The sequence below is a fragment of the Microcaecilia unicolor genome, chromosome 4, assembly GCF_901765095.1.
Source record: "Microcaecilia unicolor chromosome 4, aMicUni1.1, whole genome shotgun sequence".
Classification (NCBI taxonomy): Eukaryota; Metazoa; Chordata; class Amphibia; order Gymnophiona; family Siphonopidae; genus Microcaecilia; species Microcaecilia unicolor.
In genome coordinates, this window is record NC_044034.1 from 357,219,931 (window position 1) to 357,240,651 (window position 20,721).

General features: G+C 45.5%; 1 protein-coding gene across 1 annotated transcript in view; it reads right to left on the reverse strand.

Moving 5' to 3' along the window:
• Positions 1 to 1,144: 1,144 nt before the first annotated feature.
• Positions 1,145 to 20,721, reverse strand: part of PPEF1 (protein phosphatase with EF-hand domain 1) — an 82,737-nt gene continuing 63,160 nt past the window's right edge. The window contains exons 12-16 of the mRNA XM_030202531.1: positions 19,867 to 20,009; positions 12,829 to 12,935; positions 10,445 to 10,608; positions 6,074 to 6,158; positions 1,145 to 1,606 (exon numbers count right to left, since the gene is read on the reverse strand). Coding sequence (XP_030058391.1) covers positions 1,413 to 1,606; positions 6,074 to 6,158; positions 10,445 to 10,608; positions 12,829 to 12,935; positions 19,867 to 20,009 — 693 coding nt within the window. The 3' untranslated portion in view covers positions 1,145 to 1,412. The remainder of the gene's footprint in view (positions 1,607 to 6,073; positions 6,159 to 10,444; positions 10,609 to 12,828; positions 12,936 to 19,866; positions 20,010 to 20,721) is intronic.

Genomic DNA, 20,721 nt, shown 5'->3' on the forward strand with positions numbered 1-20,721 from the left:
GACCAATGTGGTCTTAAAAGCACATGTCCAACAGACCTAAGTACATAATTCTTACCTTGCTCCAAAAAAAACTAGCACCGCAGTCCACAAGGAAGTACTGTTATGGCAAGTAGAACTCTGTTTTATGAATCCCTCTACCCCATTAGTTTAGATTTGTACAGCACTTAGATGTAGTTTACGATGACAGTATATCAAATTGACCTTGTACAAAAGACATTTCTAAGTGCTTAACAATAAATTAATGTCTTCTGACAGGTAACACTTTATATTCAAGAATATTTGTTTCAAATTTGGGTTGACTGGATCATGAGAGGATAGTGAAGCTAAGTTCTTTAAAAAGGAGAGGTACTTCTTGTAAGATGCATTAACATATATCTTAGGCCTCAATTTCTGAGGTCTTCAGCATTAAAATGAATTAGGCTATTTCCTTCTCCAGCCAAACATCTTAGTGGTAGTCAGGGAGGATAGTCAAAATGTTTCAAGATGAAACTGATGATGGTTGAAACAGCTTTCTGTACACTGAATCAGTAGCTCCAGGGCTTAGGCCCAAAGTTGGACAGTCTGTTGACCCCTGATTGGCTCTTCATCAACTACTTCTGGATCCTCAGATAGAACAATCATGGATGACCACCACCCTCGACTGCAAGGAACTGCAGATGCTGCAATCCAATGGTTATGAAAATAATTCAGATCCCAGTATTTCAGTGTAGCACTAACCTGAATCTTAATCATTCCACTACCACTGGGATACAAAATTGCTTCAGTCTGTAGCAGCAAAAGCATCCTGCCAGTTACCACTAATGGCTGATGTGTATGACTTTACATATCCACACCATTGTTACCTGTGCGAATTTAACTTGGGTGAAACAAGCAGAATGAATTATACAGAATGCATTTCATAGCATGCCACCTTCCTTGTGCTAGATAATATGCTTACTTTGGCATCAGGGTCCATGCAAGATTACAAAAGATATAGTGGATGTTACAGTAACAACCCAAACTGTAGGCATTGTTACATAAGAGAGAACGTTTACAACAAACAAGACAGAAGTTCCAAAAGATCAATAACAACCAGCCTGAATGATCTTCAAAACTGGAAGCCATGAGGCAATTTACATTTTTATAATACTGCACCTTGCGATGGGTCACAAACAGCTGTCAAAGCTGTTTGCTTTCATTTTGTCCCTTCTATTTCACTCCCACCGCTAGTCTCGAAAACTTGATCTTATTCAGTGAGCAACGTCTTTGGGAATCTTCTTCTCCTCTTGTTGCTTGTTGAGTTGACTGAGGATCTCCATGCATAGACCGGCCATTCTGCCTCTGCAAAGATTTCTCTCAGCTTGCCACTGAATTTCGGATGAAGCCAGACCTATCGCACTGGCCTTTGCTTCTTCAGCTGAAGCCCGTCTTCTTCAATGAATCGCCTTGTTTTCAAACTTCTGAACCACACGGAAGGCCTCTAAGAACTCGTTGAAGTCAATGCTGCCATCCTTGTTGGAGTCAATGGAACGAGCCAGATCATCAATGGCTGCATCATCTATGTTGATCTGAAGATGAGAGCTGAATAGTTTCCAAGTCTGGCGGAACTCCTCAATGGAGATCAGCCCTACAGAAAATGATAATGGACCATGTCAGTGCACAGCTCTATCATGTCACCAGAATTTTCTATTCTTTTCAAGGATAAATGAAGTCATCATGTCCTAATGGTGAACACATATGTATAATCCAAGAAAAACAGCAGAAAACAAAAACATTAAATTAATCTTACAAGATGGAACAAATTCCACCCATAATGGGGGAAATACAGCACCTTAAAAATTAGCGCCGTAAAACCATGCAGTTAATGTGATTCTATAAACTCCGCCTAAAAGTAGGCGTAGTTTATAGAATACGCTCACACACTGTTCTTGCAACTAAAATTTAGGTGTGCCCATTTAGGCCACCTAAAACCAAACCTAAATACCCGTACATAAGTTAGGTGCAGATCGGGTGTATTCTATAATAGTGTGCATAGTTTTTTTGAAATGCGCACCACATAGTAACATAGTAGATGACGGCAGAGAAAGACCTGTACGGTCCATCGTCTGCCCAACAAGATAAACTCATATGTGCTACTTTATGTATATACCTGACTTTGATTTCTATCTGCCATTTTCAGGGCACAGACCGTAGAAGTCTGCCCAGCACTAGCCCCGCCTCCCACCACCGGCTCTGCCACCCAATCGCCGCTAAGCTTCTGAGGATCCATTCCTTCTGAACAGGATTCCTTTATGTATATCCCACGCTTGTTTGAATTCCGTTACCGTTTTCATCTCCACCACCTCCCGCAGGAGGGCATTCCAAGTATCCACCATTCACTCCGTGAAAAAATACTTCCTGACATTTTTCTTGAGTCTGCCCCCTTTCAATCTCATTTCATGTCCTCTGGTTCTACCGCCTTCCCATCTACAGAAAAAGTTCATTTGCGGATTAATATCTTTCAAATATTTGAACGTCTGTATCATATCACCTCTGTTTCTCCTTTCCTCCAGGGTATACATGTTCAGGTCAGCAAGTCTCTCCTCATACATCTTGTAACGCAAATCCCATACCATTCTCGTAGGTTTTCTTTGCACCGCTTCAATTCTTTTTACATCCTTAGCAAGATACGGCCTCCAAAACTGAACACAATACTCCATGTGGGGCCTCACCAATGACTTATACAGGAGCATCAACACCTCCTTTCTTCTGCTGGTCACACCTCTCTCTATACAGCCTAGTAACCTTCTAGCTACGGCCACCGCCTTGTCCCACTCTTACGTCACCTTCAGATCCTCAGATACTATCACCCCAAGATCATGATGTAGATAGCGTGAAAACAATTCTGTTAGGGGTCCTTTTACTAAGGTGCGCTGAAAAATGGCCTGTGGTAGTGTAGCTGCGTGTTTTGGGCGCGGGCAGAATAACTTTTTAGCGCACCTACAAAAAATGCCTTTTTAAAATTTTTGCCGAAAATGGACGTGTGGCAAAATGAAAATTTTCGCGTGGCCATTTTGGGTCTGAGACCTTACCGCAAGCCATTGACCTAGCGGTAAGGTCTCATGTGGTAACCGGGCGATTATGGTCTATGTGCGTCAGAAAATAAAAAATATTTTTTGGGCGCGTGTAGCAGACGCGCTAAAATTGAAATTACCACAAGGGCCACGCAGGTAACATAACTCCAATTTGGAGTTCGAAGGGCTCGCGTTGGTACCTACAACAATAGACTCTCAGTTTTTTTGTGTGGAGACGGGAGTGTTTCTGTGTTCATGGTGTATCTTACGCTGTTGTCCACTTTCCTGGGGGGGGCAATGTACTAAAATAGAACACAGAGGATCCGTAAACTTAATGAATCTAATAATTTAACCCTAAATAAGTCTCTATTAACAAGTGCTAGACCCTCTCCTCGTGTGCCTAATGTAGGGCAATGTACATAAGTACATAAGTACATAAGTAGTGCCATACTGGGAAAGACCAAAGGTCCATCTAGCCCAGCATCCTGTCACCGACAGTGGCCAATCCAGGTCAAGGGCACCTGGCACGCTCCCCAAACGTAAAAACATTCCAGACAAGTTATACCTAAAAATGCGGAATTTTTCCAAGTCCATTTAATAGCGGTCTATGGACTTGTCCTTTAGGAATCTATCTAACCCCTTTTTAAACTCCATCAAGCTAACCGCCCGTACCACGTTCTCCGGCAACGAATTCCAGAGTCTAATTACACGTTGGGTGAAGAAAAATTTTCTCCGATTCGTTTTAAATTTACCACACTGTAGCTTCAACTCATGCCCTCTAGTCCTAGTATTTTTGGATAGCGTGAACAGTCGCTTCACATCCACCCGATCCATTCCACTCATTATTTTATACACTTCTATCATATCTCCCCTCAGCCGTCTCTTCTCCAAGCTGAAAAGCCCTAGCCTTCTCAGCCTCTCTTCATAGGAAAGTCGTCCCATCCCCACTATCATTTTCGTCGCCCTTCGCTGTACCTTTTCCAATTCTACTATATCTTTTTTGAGATACGGAGACCAGTACTGAACACAATACTCCAGGTGCGGTCGCACCATGGAGCGATACAACGGCATTATAACATCCGCACACCTGGACTCCATACCCTTCCTAATAACACCCAACATTCTATTCGCTTTCCTAGCCGCAGCAGCACACTGAGCAGAAGGTTTCAGCGTATCATCGACGACGACACCCAGATCCCTTTCTTGATCCGTAACTCCTAACGCGGAACCTTGCAAGACGTAGCTATAATTCGGGTTCCTCTTACCCACATGCATCACTTTGCACTTGTCAACATTGAACTTCATCTGCCACTTGCACGCCCATTCTCCCAGTCTCGCAAGGTCCTCCTGTAATCGTTCACATTCCTCCTGCGACTTGACGACCCTGAATAATTTTGTGTCATCGGCGAATTTAATTACCTCACTAGTTATTCCCATCTCTAGGTCATTTATAAATACATTAAAAAGCAACGGACCCAGCACAGACCCCTGCGGGACCCCACTAACTACCCTCCTCCACTGAGAATACTGGCCACGCAATCCTACTCTCTGCTTCCTATCTTTCAACCAGTTCTTAATCCATAATAATACCCTACCTCCGATTCCATGACTCTGCAATTTCTTCAGGAGTCTTTCGTGCGGCACTTTGTCAAACGCCTTCTGAAAATCCAGATATACAATATCAACCGGCTCCCCATTGTCCACATGTTTGCTTACCCCCTCAAAAAAATGCATTAGATTGGTGAGGCAAGACTTCCCTTCACTAAATCCGTGCTGACTTTGTCTCATCAGTCCATGTTTTTGTATATGCTCTGCATATCTTTCTGGACAAATTTTGCTTAGCTTTGGATCATCTAACTCTGTTAGCCAGGTTTCTGTGATAAATAGAAAACCTGGTTGTTCATCAACTAAAAGGTCTCATAAAACCTTTTTATTTTTCACTGACCTGACATTAACATATAAACCCAGTACAGGTTTATATGAATTTGAAGTTTAACAAGTAAAAAAAATACCTTAGTCAGATTTCTTTCCTGACTACAGGGGTAATGAGTTTTGTTACTACTATATCTAATCCAATAATACAAGGGGCCCTAAGCTGCGTTATAGGCTCGTTAGTGGTTTTAACGTGGGTTAACCATGTACTTGCATTAACAGTGTACGTACCTACAGTATCCTTATGGGCGTGTACATAGCACACGAGCTAATTGTAGGCGCGTTAAAAAACCGCTAATGCACCTTAGTAAACAGGGCCCTAGGAAATGCATTATGCATCATCATGGAACAATCTATCAAATTATAATATACCTGAACATTGCCATTATGCTGCTTCATTTGCTTTCCATAAAAATTATTATGTGTAACCATTGTCCAATTTTCAGAGAGGCTGTTTCCCCACTTCTTGGAGTGATACAATTTTAACTCTTATACAGTCTGTGCTGGGGCTGGTGGTTGGGAGGCGGGACTAGTGCTGGGCAGACTTATACGGTCTGTGCCAGAGCTGGTGGTGGGAGGCGGGACTGGTAGTTGGGAGATGAGAATAGTGCTGGGCAGACATATACAGTCTGTGCCAGAGCTGGTGGTGGGAGGCGGGGTTGGTGGTTGGGAGGTGAGAATAGTGCTGGGCAGACTTATACAGTCTGTGCCAGAGCCGGTGGTGGGAGGCAGGGATAGTGCTGGGCAGACTTATACGGTCTGTGCCAGAGCCGGTGGTTGGGAGGCGGGACTGGTGGTTGGGAGGCGGGGATAGTGCTGGGCAGACTTATACCGTCTGTGCCAGAGCTGGTGGTGGGAGGCGGGGTTGGTGGTTGAGAGGTGGGGATAGGGCTGGACAGACTTATACGGTCTGTGCCCTGAAGAGGACAGTACAAATAAAAAAGTAGCACATATGAATTTATCTTCTTGGGCAGACTGGATGGACCGTGCAGGTCTTTTTCTGCCGTCATCTACTATGTTACAAGGCTTTGTAAAAGGGCCCCTTAATTACAAAACTAATGTAGAAAATTGTATGAGGAGGGAAGAGCACGATGAAGACATGACCTTACCTGAATGATCCTTGTCAATTATATTAAATATTATCTTGAGATCGGTCTTGTATCGATACAGGGTTTCAACTAAATTTGGCTGAACCTACAATAATTGAAAAAATATATATTAAAATTAAAATGACAGTCTAAGTGAAAAGCACTTGTTAAGTAATATTCCTCCACTAGCAATTCTAAAGCCATTAACATCACTTGATATCTTCTTCTATATGAATGTTGGCACTAGGCTATGGTACCAAACGTAATTCTGGGTATTCAATAAGAAACGGTTTCAAATTACAAAATTGGTAAATATAACAGAAACCTTCATGAAAATTTTAAAGCAAAAAATTTTTTTACTTTTTTATGGGAACTAAAATTGCTGAACTGTGATTCCTTTGTTCTTAAATTCTGCACGGAATGATTCTTTGAAAAAAGTATTGCAGTGGACAAGAATTTTGCAGGAAGAAGATCTTTGATTTTGCACAATCTCCACTTAAGCTAAGTAGCTGTTATTCAAAAATTTTTTTTTTGAACATCAGTTCTTAATATTTTTCTTGGATTTTGCCCATCTATTGAACATTATTATTAGGATGGAGGTAGGATGTGCTATGATGTAAGGGTGGTGTCCCTGCAAAGCTTGGACTTTTCAGTCCACAGCAATACACCAAAAAAACTGAGCACAGCAAATAAATATTTATATACTTTATTGGATTCTGCATAAAAAGTAATTATGTATACAATATGAGTAATGAGATAAAAAATTTTTTTGCTTTAAAATTTTCATGAAGGTTTCTGTTATATTTACCAACTAGGCTATGGTAACCAGTTCCCTGTGTTCATCTTTCCTTTTTCTTCTGTCCCTTTTTCCAGATCTTGACCATTTTTTAAAAAATATTTCAACAATTTTATTGATGATGTAATCAAACAACAGAGATAAACAACATAATGAACATACATATAGTCAAATGGCAATACAAACTTAGTAATGGCAACAGACTACATTTCGTCATCAAAACTTTTTTACTAAGGTATCTTCCCCACCCCTCCCCGGCACCCTCTAAATAACCTCCTAATCAAACAAATGAGACATAAGTACATAAGTATTGCCATACTGGGAAAGACCAAAGGTCCATCGAGCCCAGCATCCTGTTTCCACCAGTGGCCAATCCAGGTCACAAGTACCTGGCAGAAACCCAAACAATAGTAACATTCCATGTAGAACCCCAAAGAGTAGCAAGATTCTAGAATTCTAAAGAATAACAAGATTCCATGCAGAATTTCAAAGTGCAGCAACATTCCATGTAGAACCCCAAAGAGTAGCAACATTCCATTCAGAATCCCAAGCACATAAGTGTTGCCATACTGGCACAGACCAAAGGTCTATCAAGCCCAGCATCCTGTTTACAAAAGTGGCCAATCCAGGTCACAAGTACCTGGCAAGATCCCCCCCCCCCCCCCCAAAAAAAAAAGTACACAACATTTTATGCTGCTTATCCCAGAAATAGTGCATTTTCCCCAAATCCAATTTAATAATGCTCTAAGGACTTTTCCTTTAGGAAGTCGTCCAAACCTTTTTTAAACTCTGCTAAGCTAACCTCCTTTACCACATTTTCTGGCAACAAATTCCAGAGTTGAATTACACCTTGAGTGAAGAAAAATTTTCTCTGATTCATTTTAAATTTACTACTTTGTAGCTTCATCGCATGCCCCCTAGTCCTAGTACTGGCTAAGTCATTGGCCAGGGACCTGGACTCTGATAAATCCCAACCAAACCACCCCACCAAAAAGAAGCATCTCCCCCCACCTATGGCCGTTTTGTTTAATGTCAGTGCCTCACAATGTTCTCTGCTTTCCTCTTTCATGCCTTCTAGTGCTACATCAGCTATTTTGCCACTACAATGTGTGACCACCTGATTAAGAAGTCTCATTTTACATTTGATCAGGCCTACTGTGGTTCTTGCCTTGGGCTGGCCCTACCACTAGGTGGAGCAGATGTCTGCCTAGGATGGCAGAATTCAGGGGGCGATGATGGTGCAGCTTCAGTGTGGTGGTGCGGACCTGAGAGCAGTGGCAATTTAAAGTAGTTTCAGCGTCCACCTGAGCTCCAGCCCTGTGTTGGGTGGTGGGATATGGAAGGCCTCAAACACATGCCAGTGCTTAAGGGCCCTGCAGCACACATCCTGTTTTTAAGTAATGCAGGCCCAGATAAGGCAGAGGTAAAGTGGGAGTAGTGTAAATATAGAGAAGAAAAGAAGCTTTTACCTTCTAGGGGGTTTACAGTAGCATCAGCAAAAGCGAACAAGCTGAGCCTGCAGGCCAGAAAGAGGAAGAGCGGGGAAGAGATGCTGGACATGAGGAGAGGAGAGGGAAAGGATGGGGCAAAGCTGGACCCTTGGAGGAGTGGGGGAAGGGGGAGGGAAGAGAAGGTTGAGATGTTGGACATGGGGGGGGGGGGGGTAGGGGGAATGAAGAAGCAGAACTAGGGGGGAGAGTAGGGCCTTGAGTTGCCCTGGGGAGGTGGCACACAGATGAAGTTCTTGGGATATTATAAACTGATAAACGTGGGGTAAGTTTTGCACAAGGGCACCCCCCCCCCCCCCTCCCAATCAGAATTGGTGTTTTTCTGCCTTCCATTTCTCAGTTGGCATATTTGTTCCCTCACCCAGATCTCATTTGCTTCTCTCTCCTGCACAGTCAGCTCAATTCTATCTCACAGCCACTGGAATGGAAAATTGCTGAAGGATGAGTCATGTCCACAGTGTCACTAGCAGGGAGCAGAACTGAACACATTTGTCACCACATTGTTGAACTTGGTGTAATCGCTTACAAGTGCCTTGAAAGTCAGAAAGAACTGTAAGGTGTGGGAAATATAGAAAGCATGTAGGCAAAACCAGAATGGACTGGGTCACCAGTTTCGTTCAGTAGATTGTCAAGTCTGGTCACTAAGGGTCCAATGATCAAAGGTAAATGTGGGGGCTAGAGGCCACTAGCACCAGACCAGCATCCGCATTTACCTGCGCCCCCCCCCCCCCCCCCCCCCCCATAATCATCGGGCTGAGAGCACCGGAGCGAAGCCATAAAGCAGAGCTCATTTAAATTAGATTTAAATGAACTCTCCTTGTATTCCACCCCTATGATCAGAGTACATAAGCATTGCCATATTGGGAAAGACCAAAAGTCCGTCGAGCCCAGCATCCTGTTTCCAACAGTGGCCAATCCAGGTCACAAATACCTGGCAAGATCCCAAAAATGTACAAAACATTTTATACTGCGTATCCCAGAAATAGTGGATTTTCCCCTAGTCCATTTAATAATGGTCTATGGATTTTTCCTTTAGAAAGCCGTCCAAACCTTTTTAAAACTCCGCTAAGCTAACCGCCTTTACCACATTCTCTGGCAACGAATTCCAAAGTTTAATGACACATTGAGTGAAGAAACATTTTCTCCGATTCGTTTTAAATTTACTACATTGTAGCTTCATCGCATGCCCCCTAGTCCTAATATTTTTGGAAAGTGTGAACAGACGCTTCACATCTACCCATTCAACTCCACTCATTATTTTATAGACCTCTATCATATAGCACTCTGATCATAGGGACAGAATAGCGCCTTAACCCTATGTCAGCTCAGAGCTGGCATTAGGGTTAAGGCTCCAGCCCTCCCCTCCCCCCCCCCCCCCATCAGACTCACAGCCTGGGCTGTCATTGTCAGCCCGGGCTGCCATCGTGTCCCGGGGGTTCATGGGACCCCTGGACCCACCTCCCAAAGCATAGCCCTGATGGCTTAGTGACCCCCCCTCTTTCAGCCAGCGTCACCTACAAATGGAAGTGCCCTGCCCGGTGCATCCTGCCATATAAGGGAGAAACTCCAACAAGAGGTACCGGGAGGGTGGGGGGTTGCGTCGTCAGCCCACATGGGCCACCAGGTATTTTTGTTTGGGTATGGAGGGGTTAGGGGGGGGCTAGAAATCCAATGTACCTCCAGCCCCCCTGTGCCCTCATGGCGGTGGGGGTGGGGGGGGTCAGGGGTCTGTAAATCAGAAACCAGAAGTACCGCTGAGCTACTGCAGCAGCCTGGCAGTAGCTCCCACACCCCCCTCCCCCAGCGTGCGCCATTTCCAGTGTTACAAAAATATTTTTCTTTTTCTAGCGCCAGTGTTTATCAGGCGGTAATTGGGCAGTGCCCTCGATGGGTGGTGGTAAGTGATCCCCACCCTGAAATGGTCGCGCGGCAAGTGGTTCACTTGCCACATGGCCATTTCTTTAAAAAAAAAAACAGCCTTTTACCCGCTGTGGTGAAAGGGGGCCTCAGCTTATTGAAAATAGAGCAGTACAGTGTAACGGTCCTCATACTGTCACTGAAACTCAGGTCTTTCTAAGTTGTTCTTACTTGTTTTATGGGTTGTTCCATTTTCAAGTCTTCAAAAGAGGAGAGGTATTCAACACTTCCATCCGAGGCAACCCGCACCAAGCGAGAGCGCAGCGTCCTCCAGGGCAGATCCAGGTGCAGAACAGATTCCACTGCCAAGGCCCAGTCACTACTGGAAATCCTTCCTGAAAAAACAGACAATTCTGTGATCACTAACTCTCGTCCATGGACTGAACTCGTATCTCACACTCCCCTATGTTGCATTTTTCACTTGCCACTTTGAAAAGTCAAATGCACAGAGGGGGTGGGGTCTATAAAGGGCACTGAAAGGCATCAGAAATCTGTGCACTATGATTGTATGGTATCAGGTGAGTTCCCACCAGGACAGTTCCCACCCACCAATGCCCCCCCCCCCCCCCCCCGAGACAATTCTCCCCTGGACAATTCCCCCAAGAACCCCCCTCCCCGGGTCATTTAGTATGGTATCAGGTGCATTCCCACCAGGACAGTTCCCACCCACCAATGCCCCCCCCCCCCCGAGACAATTCTCCCTGGGACAATTCCCACTTAATGAAGACAATTCCCCCAAGGACCCCCCCCAGGTCATTTAGTATGGTATCAGGTGACTTCCCACCAGTACAGTTCCCACCCACCAATGCCCCCCCCCCCCCCCCAGACAATTCTCCCTGGGACAATTCCCACTTAATGAAGACAATTCCCCCAAGGAACCCCCCCCCCCCCCGGGTCATTTGCCACCCTCCCTGGCCTTTTTTTTTTACTTCTTTCTTGTAGTTTACGGGGTGGGGGGCATCCTCCCCCCCCCCCACATGAACTGCAGTTTGTACTTATCTATTTACTTATTTATGACATTTAGATCCCAAATTAAACACGAATTAGATTGAAAACTAGTTTTGGGAGGTATTGCCCCCCCCCCCCCCCCACACGATCTGCATGTCTGGAAGGGGAACGGGATGTGTAAAAGATCATTTTGGGGGTGAGGGTGCACTGTCTGATTACCGCCGAGTAGTAGCCAGCGCTCCAAATCTGCGTAGCGCCAGAAATGATGGCGCGGTAGGGGTAGGAAGTACCGCCGGGCTGCTGCAGTAGCCTGGCGGTACTTCCTAAATAGCGAGCGGTAAGCTCGTGTTGGGCTTACCGCCGCTTAGTAAAAGGAGCCCTGAGTGATATTGTTGCTTGAAAAATAATCAAGGGAGAGACAAGAAAAACTGAGAGACGTCATGCTGGAGGTGGACAACTAGACAGGGGCGTAGCCAGACTTCGGCGGGAGGGAGGTCCAGAGCCCAAGGTGAGGGGGCACATTTTAGCCCCCCACCATGTTTGATCCCCCCCCACCGCCGCCACCACCACTTTTGACCCCCCCCCCAGTGTTAACCCTTTCGACCTCCCCCCTTCCCACTGCAGCCAACCCATCCTTGCTGCCGTCGGGTACCTTTGCTGGCGGGGGTCCCCAACCCCCGCCAGCCGAAGTCCTCTTCTCCGGCGCAGCCGCAATGCTGATCTGCAAGGCTTCTGTTTCTGTGAGTCTGACGTCCTGCGCGTACTTGCAGGACGTCAGACTCACAGAAACAGAAGCCTTGCAGATCAGCAACATGCCGGAGCTGCGGCCGTGCCGGAGAAGAGAACTTTGGCTGGCGGGAGTAGGGGACCCCAGCCAGCAAATGTACCCGATGGCGACAGCAGCAGCAGATAAGAGTTGGCAGCAGGAGGGGGGGTGGAAGGGGTTGGCGGTGGGGGGGGGCCAGGGCCAAATCTACGGGGGCCCATGCCCCCGTGGCCCCACGCAGCTACGCCCCTGGTTTAGGAAATCAGCAATGAATATTCATCAGATACATATGAATACATTCAACAAGTGAATCTGATTGCTTTGCATATACTGGTTGTGCCGATAATAAGGCCTGTTGAAGTCACCAAGGGGTTCTCGTACTAAGCTGCGGTACGCACTAATGCATACTTACTACAGTCTTATCACAGGGCGCGCTTAGGAGTTGCACGGTAATTTTGTGATTGGGCGTGCGCTTCCCACATGCAAAAAAATAGATTTTATTTTTTAGCAGTGGGGGCAGGTCGCATGCAGAGAGAGTACGTGTATTCTGCATTAATCAGCAGAGCTACATTGCCGCATGCTAACCAATTACCATACAATTAGTGCAAGTCCTTACTCATTAACGGCCACGTGCTAATGGAAAAATTAGTGCATGGCCATTAATTAAAAAAAAAATAGGAAAAGCGGCCATTTTACCCATATGGAAAAAAATGGCCTTAGTGCGCAGAAATGACCTGCGTAAGGACTCGCTAAGGCCACTTTTCACTGCAGCTTGGTAAAAGGGCCCCGAAATCAGCACATGAATTCCCCGGAGCTGCGGTCTACAGTGCAATGTTAGTACCTGTCTCCTCCTGGTCATACTTCCGGAAAGCTGCAAGAAGCTCCGATCTGTGTGCGTAGAGTTTCTCTCGCAACGACCTTAAAGCAGCTTCTTCAGCCGCACTTACTCTATGTAAAAAAAAAAAAAAATCTTAGGTAAACTCTAAAAAGGATCCAGTTGCCTCTCAGTGCCTGCTTCCGTTTTCAACTGGTTATGTAAGAAGCCTCCTTCTTAATTGTACATTATAAGTAGACACTTCAGCTTCCTTCAGAAGAACAACACTAAGCAATTGTTTTTACTCATTCTAACATCTGTATTTGAAAGAAAGAGAAAGGGGTGATGATCCTATATAATAATTCTCACCTCCAACGTTCTGACTGTGACCATGGCTCATTCCAAGTTGGTCTGCTAGGCTCCGTAGATCAGGCTGACATCACCGTAGCCATTATGATGTCAACTTTAGAACCCGGGGGGGGGGGGGGGGGGGGGGAAACACAGCTGATCCATGTCCAGGGGAGGGTCGCTGGACATGGGTGGCTGGAGGGGGGGCAGGGGAGAGAGGAGGGTTGCTGGACATGGGTGGCTGCAGGGGGGGCAGGGGACAGAGGAGGGTCGCTGGACATGGGTGGCAGGAAGGGGAGCAGGGGAGAGAGGAGGTTCACTGGACATGGGTGGCTGCAGTGGGCGCAGGGGGAGAGGAGGGTCGCTGGACATGGGTGGCTGCAGGGGGAGAGGAGGGTCGCTGGACATGGGTGGCTGCAGGGGAGCCAAGGAAAACCTTGCTAGCGCCCGTTTCATTTGTGTCAGAAACGGGCCTTTTTTTTACTAGTGTTAGCATAAAAAGCAAGGGTTCTATTTGCTCAGGAGTTTTCCAAAGGCAGAGAGGGCCAATTTTCAACAAATTTGCTGAGCAGCTATAGATACTGGGCTACTTTTCTGGTTTTAGGAAAGACTTCAGTTGCAACCCTCTCCTGGAGGCAACACCTAGCCAGTTGGGTTTTCAGGTTGCTACAATCAATATGCATGTTCTCCATTTGTATGTAATGAAGACCCACTGCATGCAAATCTATCTCGTACATACTCACTGTGCTAATCCTGATAATTTGGGGGGGGAGGGGTGGGGTTGCCGGGTTTTTGAAGCCTGGATTGGCCGCTGTTGGAGACAGGATGCTGGGCTTGATAGACCCTTGGTCTTTCCCAGTATGGCGGTGCTTATCCAACTGGCTAGGTGTGCCTCCAGGTAGAGAATGACACGGGGACGGGGACCCGCAGTACCCGCGGGAATGGGGACGGGGACAGAGCTTGCGGGGACAGGGACAGATCCCATGGGGACGGCCACAGGGAGTTTCTCCCCATGTTATTTTCTACTTCAAAGCCTGTTAATGAACTGGACTGTTATTTACGTTTGACTGATGCAAATGACAATATTTAGATTTTTTGGAAAAACAAGCAAACATGTTGGCCACAGCTAGCAAACTTTGTGTGGGGGATCCTGTACATCCTGCTATCAGCTCATCTTCTAAGAAGACATCTTCTATTGCAGGAAGGACTGTGAAAGACAGGAGAGCTAACTGCACTTGCTAAAGTCTCCAATGATCTATTCCTGGCTAAATCCAAAGGGCTCTACTCTATCCTCATCCTTCTTGCTCTCTCTGCTGCTTTTGACACTGTTGATCACAGCCTACTCCTTGGCACGCTGTCCTCACTTGGATTTCGGAACTCTGCTCTTTCCTGGTTTTCTCCTTATCTCTCTCAGCGTACTTTTAATGTTTACTCTGGTGGATCCTCCTCTTCCTCTATCCCGCTCTCAGTGGGTGTACCTCAGGGATCTGTCCTAGGACCTCTCCTTTTCTCCATCTATACTTCCTCCCTTGGTGCTCTGATCTCAGCCCACGGTTTTCAATATCACCTTTACGCTGATGATTCCCAGATCTACCTCTCCACACCAGAAATCTCGCCTGAAATCCAGACCAAGATATCTGCCAGCCTATCTGACATTGTCGCCTGGATGTCTCACCTCCCACCTGAAGCTCAATATGTCCAAAACTGAGCTCCTTATCTTCCCACCTAAACCAACCTCTCCCCTTCCCCCACTCTCTATTTCTGTCGACAATATGCTCATTCTTCCTGTCTCTTCTGCTCGTAACCTTGGGGTCATCTTCGACTCCTCCCTCTCCTTCTTTGCACATATTCAACAGATTGCTAAAACCTGTCATTTCTTCCTCTATAATATCGCCAAAATTCGCCCTCTCCTTTCTGAGCACGCTACCAGAACCCTCATCCACACTCTCATCACCTCTCGCTTGGACTACTGCAACTTGCTTCTCACAGGTCTTCCACTCAGCCATCTCTTTCCTCTTCAATCTGTTCAAAATGCTGCTGCACGATTAATATTTCGCCAAAGTCGCTATGCCCATATCAGCCCTCTTCTGAAGTCACTTCACTGGCTCCCTATCCATTCCATATACAGTTAAAGCTCCTCTTATTAACCTATAAGTGCATTCACTCTGCTGCCCCTCTCTACCTCTCCACCCTCATCTCTCCCTACATTGCTTCCCAGGATCTCCGTTCACTAGGCAAATCTCTCCTAATTGTACCCTTTTCCCCCATCGCTAACTCCAGACTCCGTTCCTTTTATCTTGCCGCACCTTATGCCTGGAATAAACTTCCTGAGCCATTACATCAAGCTCCATCCCTGGCCGCCTTCAAATCTGGGCTAAAGGCCTACCTGTTTGATGCTGCTTTCAATTCCTAACTTGTCACCTGCTTGTAACCTTTATCTTGTCTTCCTCTTTTCAATAGTCCCTTCCCCATATGTCTTATCTGTCTGTCCCACCCTTATCCCTTATTTGTCCTGTCTGTCTGTCCTATTAGATTGTAAGCTCTCTTAAGCAGGGACTGTCTTTTCCACATGTTAAATTGTGAAGCGCTGCGTACGACTGGTAGTGCTATAGAAATGATTTATAGTAGTAGTAGTAAATCTACGCACCGGGATTTACGCCATGTTTTTTCTTTGGTGTAAATGCAGGCGCATAGTTTTAGGAGCTAGCACATCAACTAAGCGTATTCTATTTACCGCACCTACAGTGGTGGAAATAAGTATTTGATCCCTTGCTGATTTTGTAAGTTTGCCCACTGACAAAGACATGAGCAGCCCATAATTGAAGGGTAGGTTATTGGTAACAGTGAGAGATAGCACATCACAAATTAAATCCGGAAAATCACATTGTGGAAAGTATATGAATTTATTTGCATTCTGCAGAGGGAAATAAGTATTTGATCCCCCACCAACCAGTAAGAGATCTGGCCCCTACAGACCAGGTAGATGCTCCAAATCAACTCGTTACCTGCATGACAGACAGCTGTCGGCAATGGTCACCTGTATGAAAGACACCTGTCCACAGACTCAGTGAATCAGTCAGACTCTAACCTCTACAAAATGGCCAAGAGCAAGGAGCTGTCTAAGGATGTCAGGGACAAGATCATACACCTGCACAAGGCTGGAATGGGCTACAAAACCATCAGTAAGACGCTGGGCGAGAAGGAGACAACTGTTGGTGCCATAGTAAGAAAATGGAAGAAGTACAAAATGACTGTCAATCGACAAAGATCTGGGGCTCCACGCAAAATCTCACCTCGTGGGGTATCCTTGATCATGAGGAAGGTTAGAAATCAGCCTACAACTACAAGGGGGGAACTTGTCAATGATCTCAAGGCAGCTGGGACCACTGTCACCACGAAAACCATTGGTAACATATTACGACATAACGGATTGCAATCCTGCAGTGCCCGCAAGGTCCCCCTGCTCCGGAAGGCACATGTGACGGCCCGTCTGAAGTTTGCCAGTGAACACCTGGATGATGCCGAGAGTGATTGGGAGAAGGTGCTGTGGTCAGATGAGACAAAAATTGAGCTCTTTGGCATGAACTCAACTCGCCGTGTTTGGAGGAAGAGAAATGCTGCCTATGGCCCAAAGAACACCGTCCCCACTGTCAAGCATGGAGGTGGAAATGTTATGTTTTGGGGGTGTTTCTCTGCTAAGGGCACAGGACTACTTCACCGCATCAATGGGAGAATGGATGGGGCCATGTACCGTACAATTCTGAGTGACAACCTCCTTCCCTCCGCCAGGGCCTTAAAAATGGGTCGTGGCTGGGTCTTCCAGCACGACAATGACCCAAAACATACAGCCAAGGCAACAAAGGAGTGGCTCAGGAAGAAGCACATTAGGGTCATGGAGTGGCCTAGCCAGTCACCAGACCTTAATCCCATTGAAAACTTATGGAGGGAGCTGAAGCTGCGAGTTGCCAAGCGACAGCCCAGAACTCTTAATGATTTAGAGATGATCTGCAAAGAGGAGTGGACCAAAATTCCTCCTGACATGTGTGCAAACCTCATCATCAACTACAGAAGACGTCTGACCGCTGTGCTTGCCAACAAGGGTTTTGCCACCAAGTATTAGGTCTTGTTTGCCAGAGGGATTAAATACTTATTTCCCTCTGCAGAATGCAAATAAATTCATATACTTTCCACAATGTGATTTTCCGGATTTAATTTGTGATGTGCTATCTCTCACTGTTACCAATAACCTACCCTTCAATTATGGGCTGCTCATGTCTTTGTCAGTGGGCAAACTTACAAAATCAGCAAGGGATCAAATACTTATTTCCACCACTGTAAATACAGGGGCTGTGTATAGAATACGCTTAGGTGGAAATGTTTTCTGCGCAGATTTTCTAAGCGCCATATATAGAATCTGGCCCCTAATGTAGGTGCACGCATACATTTGCACCGCTTTTCAGTTGGTGCAAATAGCCACATCTAAAGTTAGTTGTGATTCCCAAGTATAAACGCTATTCTATAAACTAGCGCCTTTTTCGGTGCCGATTTTTTGGGCACCATATATAGAATCTTGTCCTTGGTGCACACTAATTCCATTTGCACATGCTAAGCCTTAGTAAAAAGGCCCCTCTTGAAGTTTAGCAAACCACAGTAGAATAGAATGTTGGGTATTATTAGGAAAGGTATGGAAAACAGGTGTGAGGATGTTATAATGCCGTTGTATCGCTCCATGGTGCGACTGCACCTTGAGTATTGTGTTCAATTCTAGTCGCCGCATCTCAAGAAAGATATAGTAGAATTGGAAAAGGTGCAGCGAAGGCGACTAAAATGATAGCGGGGATGGGACGACTTCCCTATGAAGAAAGACTAAGGAGGCTAGGGCTTTTCAGCTTGGAGAAGAGACGGCTGAGGGGAGACATGATAGAGGTATATAAAATAATGAGTGGAGTGGAACAGGTGGATGTGAAGCATCTGTTCACGCTTTCCAAAAATACTAAGACTAGGGGGCATGCGATGAAACTACAGTGTAGTAAATTTAAAACAAATCGGAGAAAAAATTTCTTCACCTAACGCATAATTAAACTCTGGAATTCGTTCCCGGAGAACGTGGTGAAAGCAGTTAGCTTAGCAGAGTTTAAAAAGGGGCTAGATGGTTTCCTAAAGGACGTCCATAAACCACTACTAAATGGACTTGGGGAAAAATCCACAATTCCAGGAATAACATGTATAGAATGTTTGTACGTTTGGGAAGCTCGCCAGGTGCCCTTGGCCTGGATTGGCCGCTGTCGTGGACAGGATGCTGGGCTCGATGGACCCTTGGTCTTTTCCCAGTGTGGCATTACTTATGTACTTATGTACTAGTATTCTATCCTTTATGTGCACAAGTGTCACATAAATATGGGCACCTAGATTCTAGAGTTGCCCTGGTAATCAATAGAAATAAAACAAAATAAAACATGGAAAAGAAAATAAGATGATACCTTTTTTATTGGACATAACTTAATACATTTCTTGATTAGCTTTCGAAGGTTGCCCTTCTTCGTCAGATCAGAAATAAGCAAATGTTGGTAGATGACAGTATATATAAGTGAGACATCAAAGCATTTCAGTGACAGTCTAACAGGATGGGGGTGAGTAGGTGAGAGACAGGGAGATATGCATGGACACAGGAGGGTGTCAAAGCAATACAATTTTATGGTTTATAATGGGCTAGAAAACCCAGATCTGGTGGGTTGCCCTTATAGTGAGCCCCCCCCCCCCCCCCCCCCCCGTTATGAAATTACCCTTCTTGTGTTTTATATGGGCTTCAAAATTCAGACAAATCTTTGCAGTTATACTAATAATACTCTACTACTCAGGAACCTTATGTAATACCATACAGTATTATACTTTATCATGCATGCACCTTATGTAATATCACTTGTATGTCTCTACCCAGAATGGCGATCGCCATTACAGCACAATGTAAGCCACATTGAGCCTGCAAACTGGTGGGAAAATGTGGGATACAAATGCTACAAATAAATAATAATACGTAGCCAATCAAAAAAAATTTAATGGGAAGAAGTATCAATCACCAATGTCAAAAAAACCTCTTCTCCATTTAAAAATAACTCATCACCTATTAAAACAAGACATTTTTATATTTGGACCATCAGAAGGTGGATCGTTTTGAGTTAAACTTTCACTCCAATGTCAACACCTATATTCGCCATCAGTCCGTTTACTTATACCAATTCTAGTTCACAAACAGTGACGATCGTGCAAATATAAAACTTCTCTATAGATATTAGAAAAATAAGCTTTCATATCTTCATTGCCAAATAGTAACAATCAGAACTTTACGGGAAAGGGAAAGGGGACAGGACTTGATATATTGCCTTTCTGTGGTTACAATCAAAGTGCTTTACATATTATATACAAGGCACTTATCTCGTTCAAAGTAATTTCTTCTTCTCAACAGTAGAGAAATGAGAAATCTAGCTAGGGTTTTTGGTTTTTTTGCATTCATTACCTTTTCAAAATTGAACCCTAACACGCACAGTTAATTATAACAAGCCATCGCTGCAAGGTGCTACAAGTCAGAGATACTAGATCATAAAGTAAATTATCCCACTTTTCAAACAGGATTTCCTTCTTTTGCATTTAATTGAAAACAGTTGGAGGGGAAATTGAATTCATCCTTAGCAGCAGCCCTGTGACTGAATTATTTCTCACCTCTGATGGAGAGTAAGTTTTCGCGTGCATTTACTGACTTGGTACTGGACAAATCGAGGCACCAGATCAGACCTCAGTTTAAGGTAAGCCCCTCGGTTACTGCCGTCTTCGTAGTAGTTGGAGGCAGAAAAAATAGTAATAACCTAATATTGAAAAGAAACATTGGTCCTGAGCACGGTAAAATGTTGCCACACTGTCTGCTCACATAAACATTGCAGAAAAAGAGTGAGAATGGCTGCGTTTACTGACTCAATCCAATGAAAACCATGTAATCCACAGCTAGTTAACAAATATCGAGAACTGATCCACCAGTCTTTCCCAGTCTGAAAAACAATAGCCATTTTCACAGTCCAGTGGTGTTCCTAGGGGGGGGGGGGGGGGGGGGGGGGTTGGTGGGTGCGGTCCGCCCCGGGTGCACGCCGCTGGAGGGGTGCCGTGCGCACCTGTCCTTTCTTCGTTCCATGTTCCCTCTGCCCCGGAACATTCCTGGAGCATGGAACGAAGACAGGACAGGCGCGCGCGGCACCCCCCAGCGGCGTGCACCCAGGGGGGGGTTCTTTCACGGGGGGGTGTCCTTTCACCGGGGGGGGGGGGGGTGCTGCATCTAGTGGGGGCCGCTGCACCCGGGGGGCGGGGCACATCGGCGATCCGCCCCGGGTGTCAGCCCCCCTAGGAACGCCACTGTCACAGTCTTTGTGTGGGGGGAAAAGGTACGGTCTTTTTTTTTTTTTTTAAACAATGGAATAGATTGTATGGGAAACTGGAATGAAATAAACATAGAGGTATGTGAAGGCACAGTTCTGTATAAGGGATGATCTTGACACCGCAAAAACTGAAAAACAGCCATTCACAGTC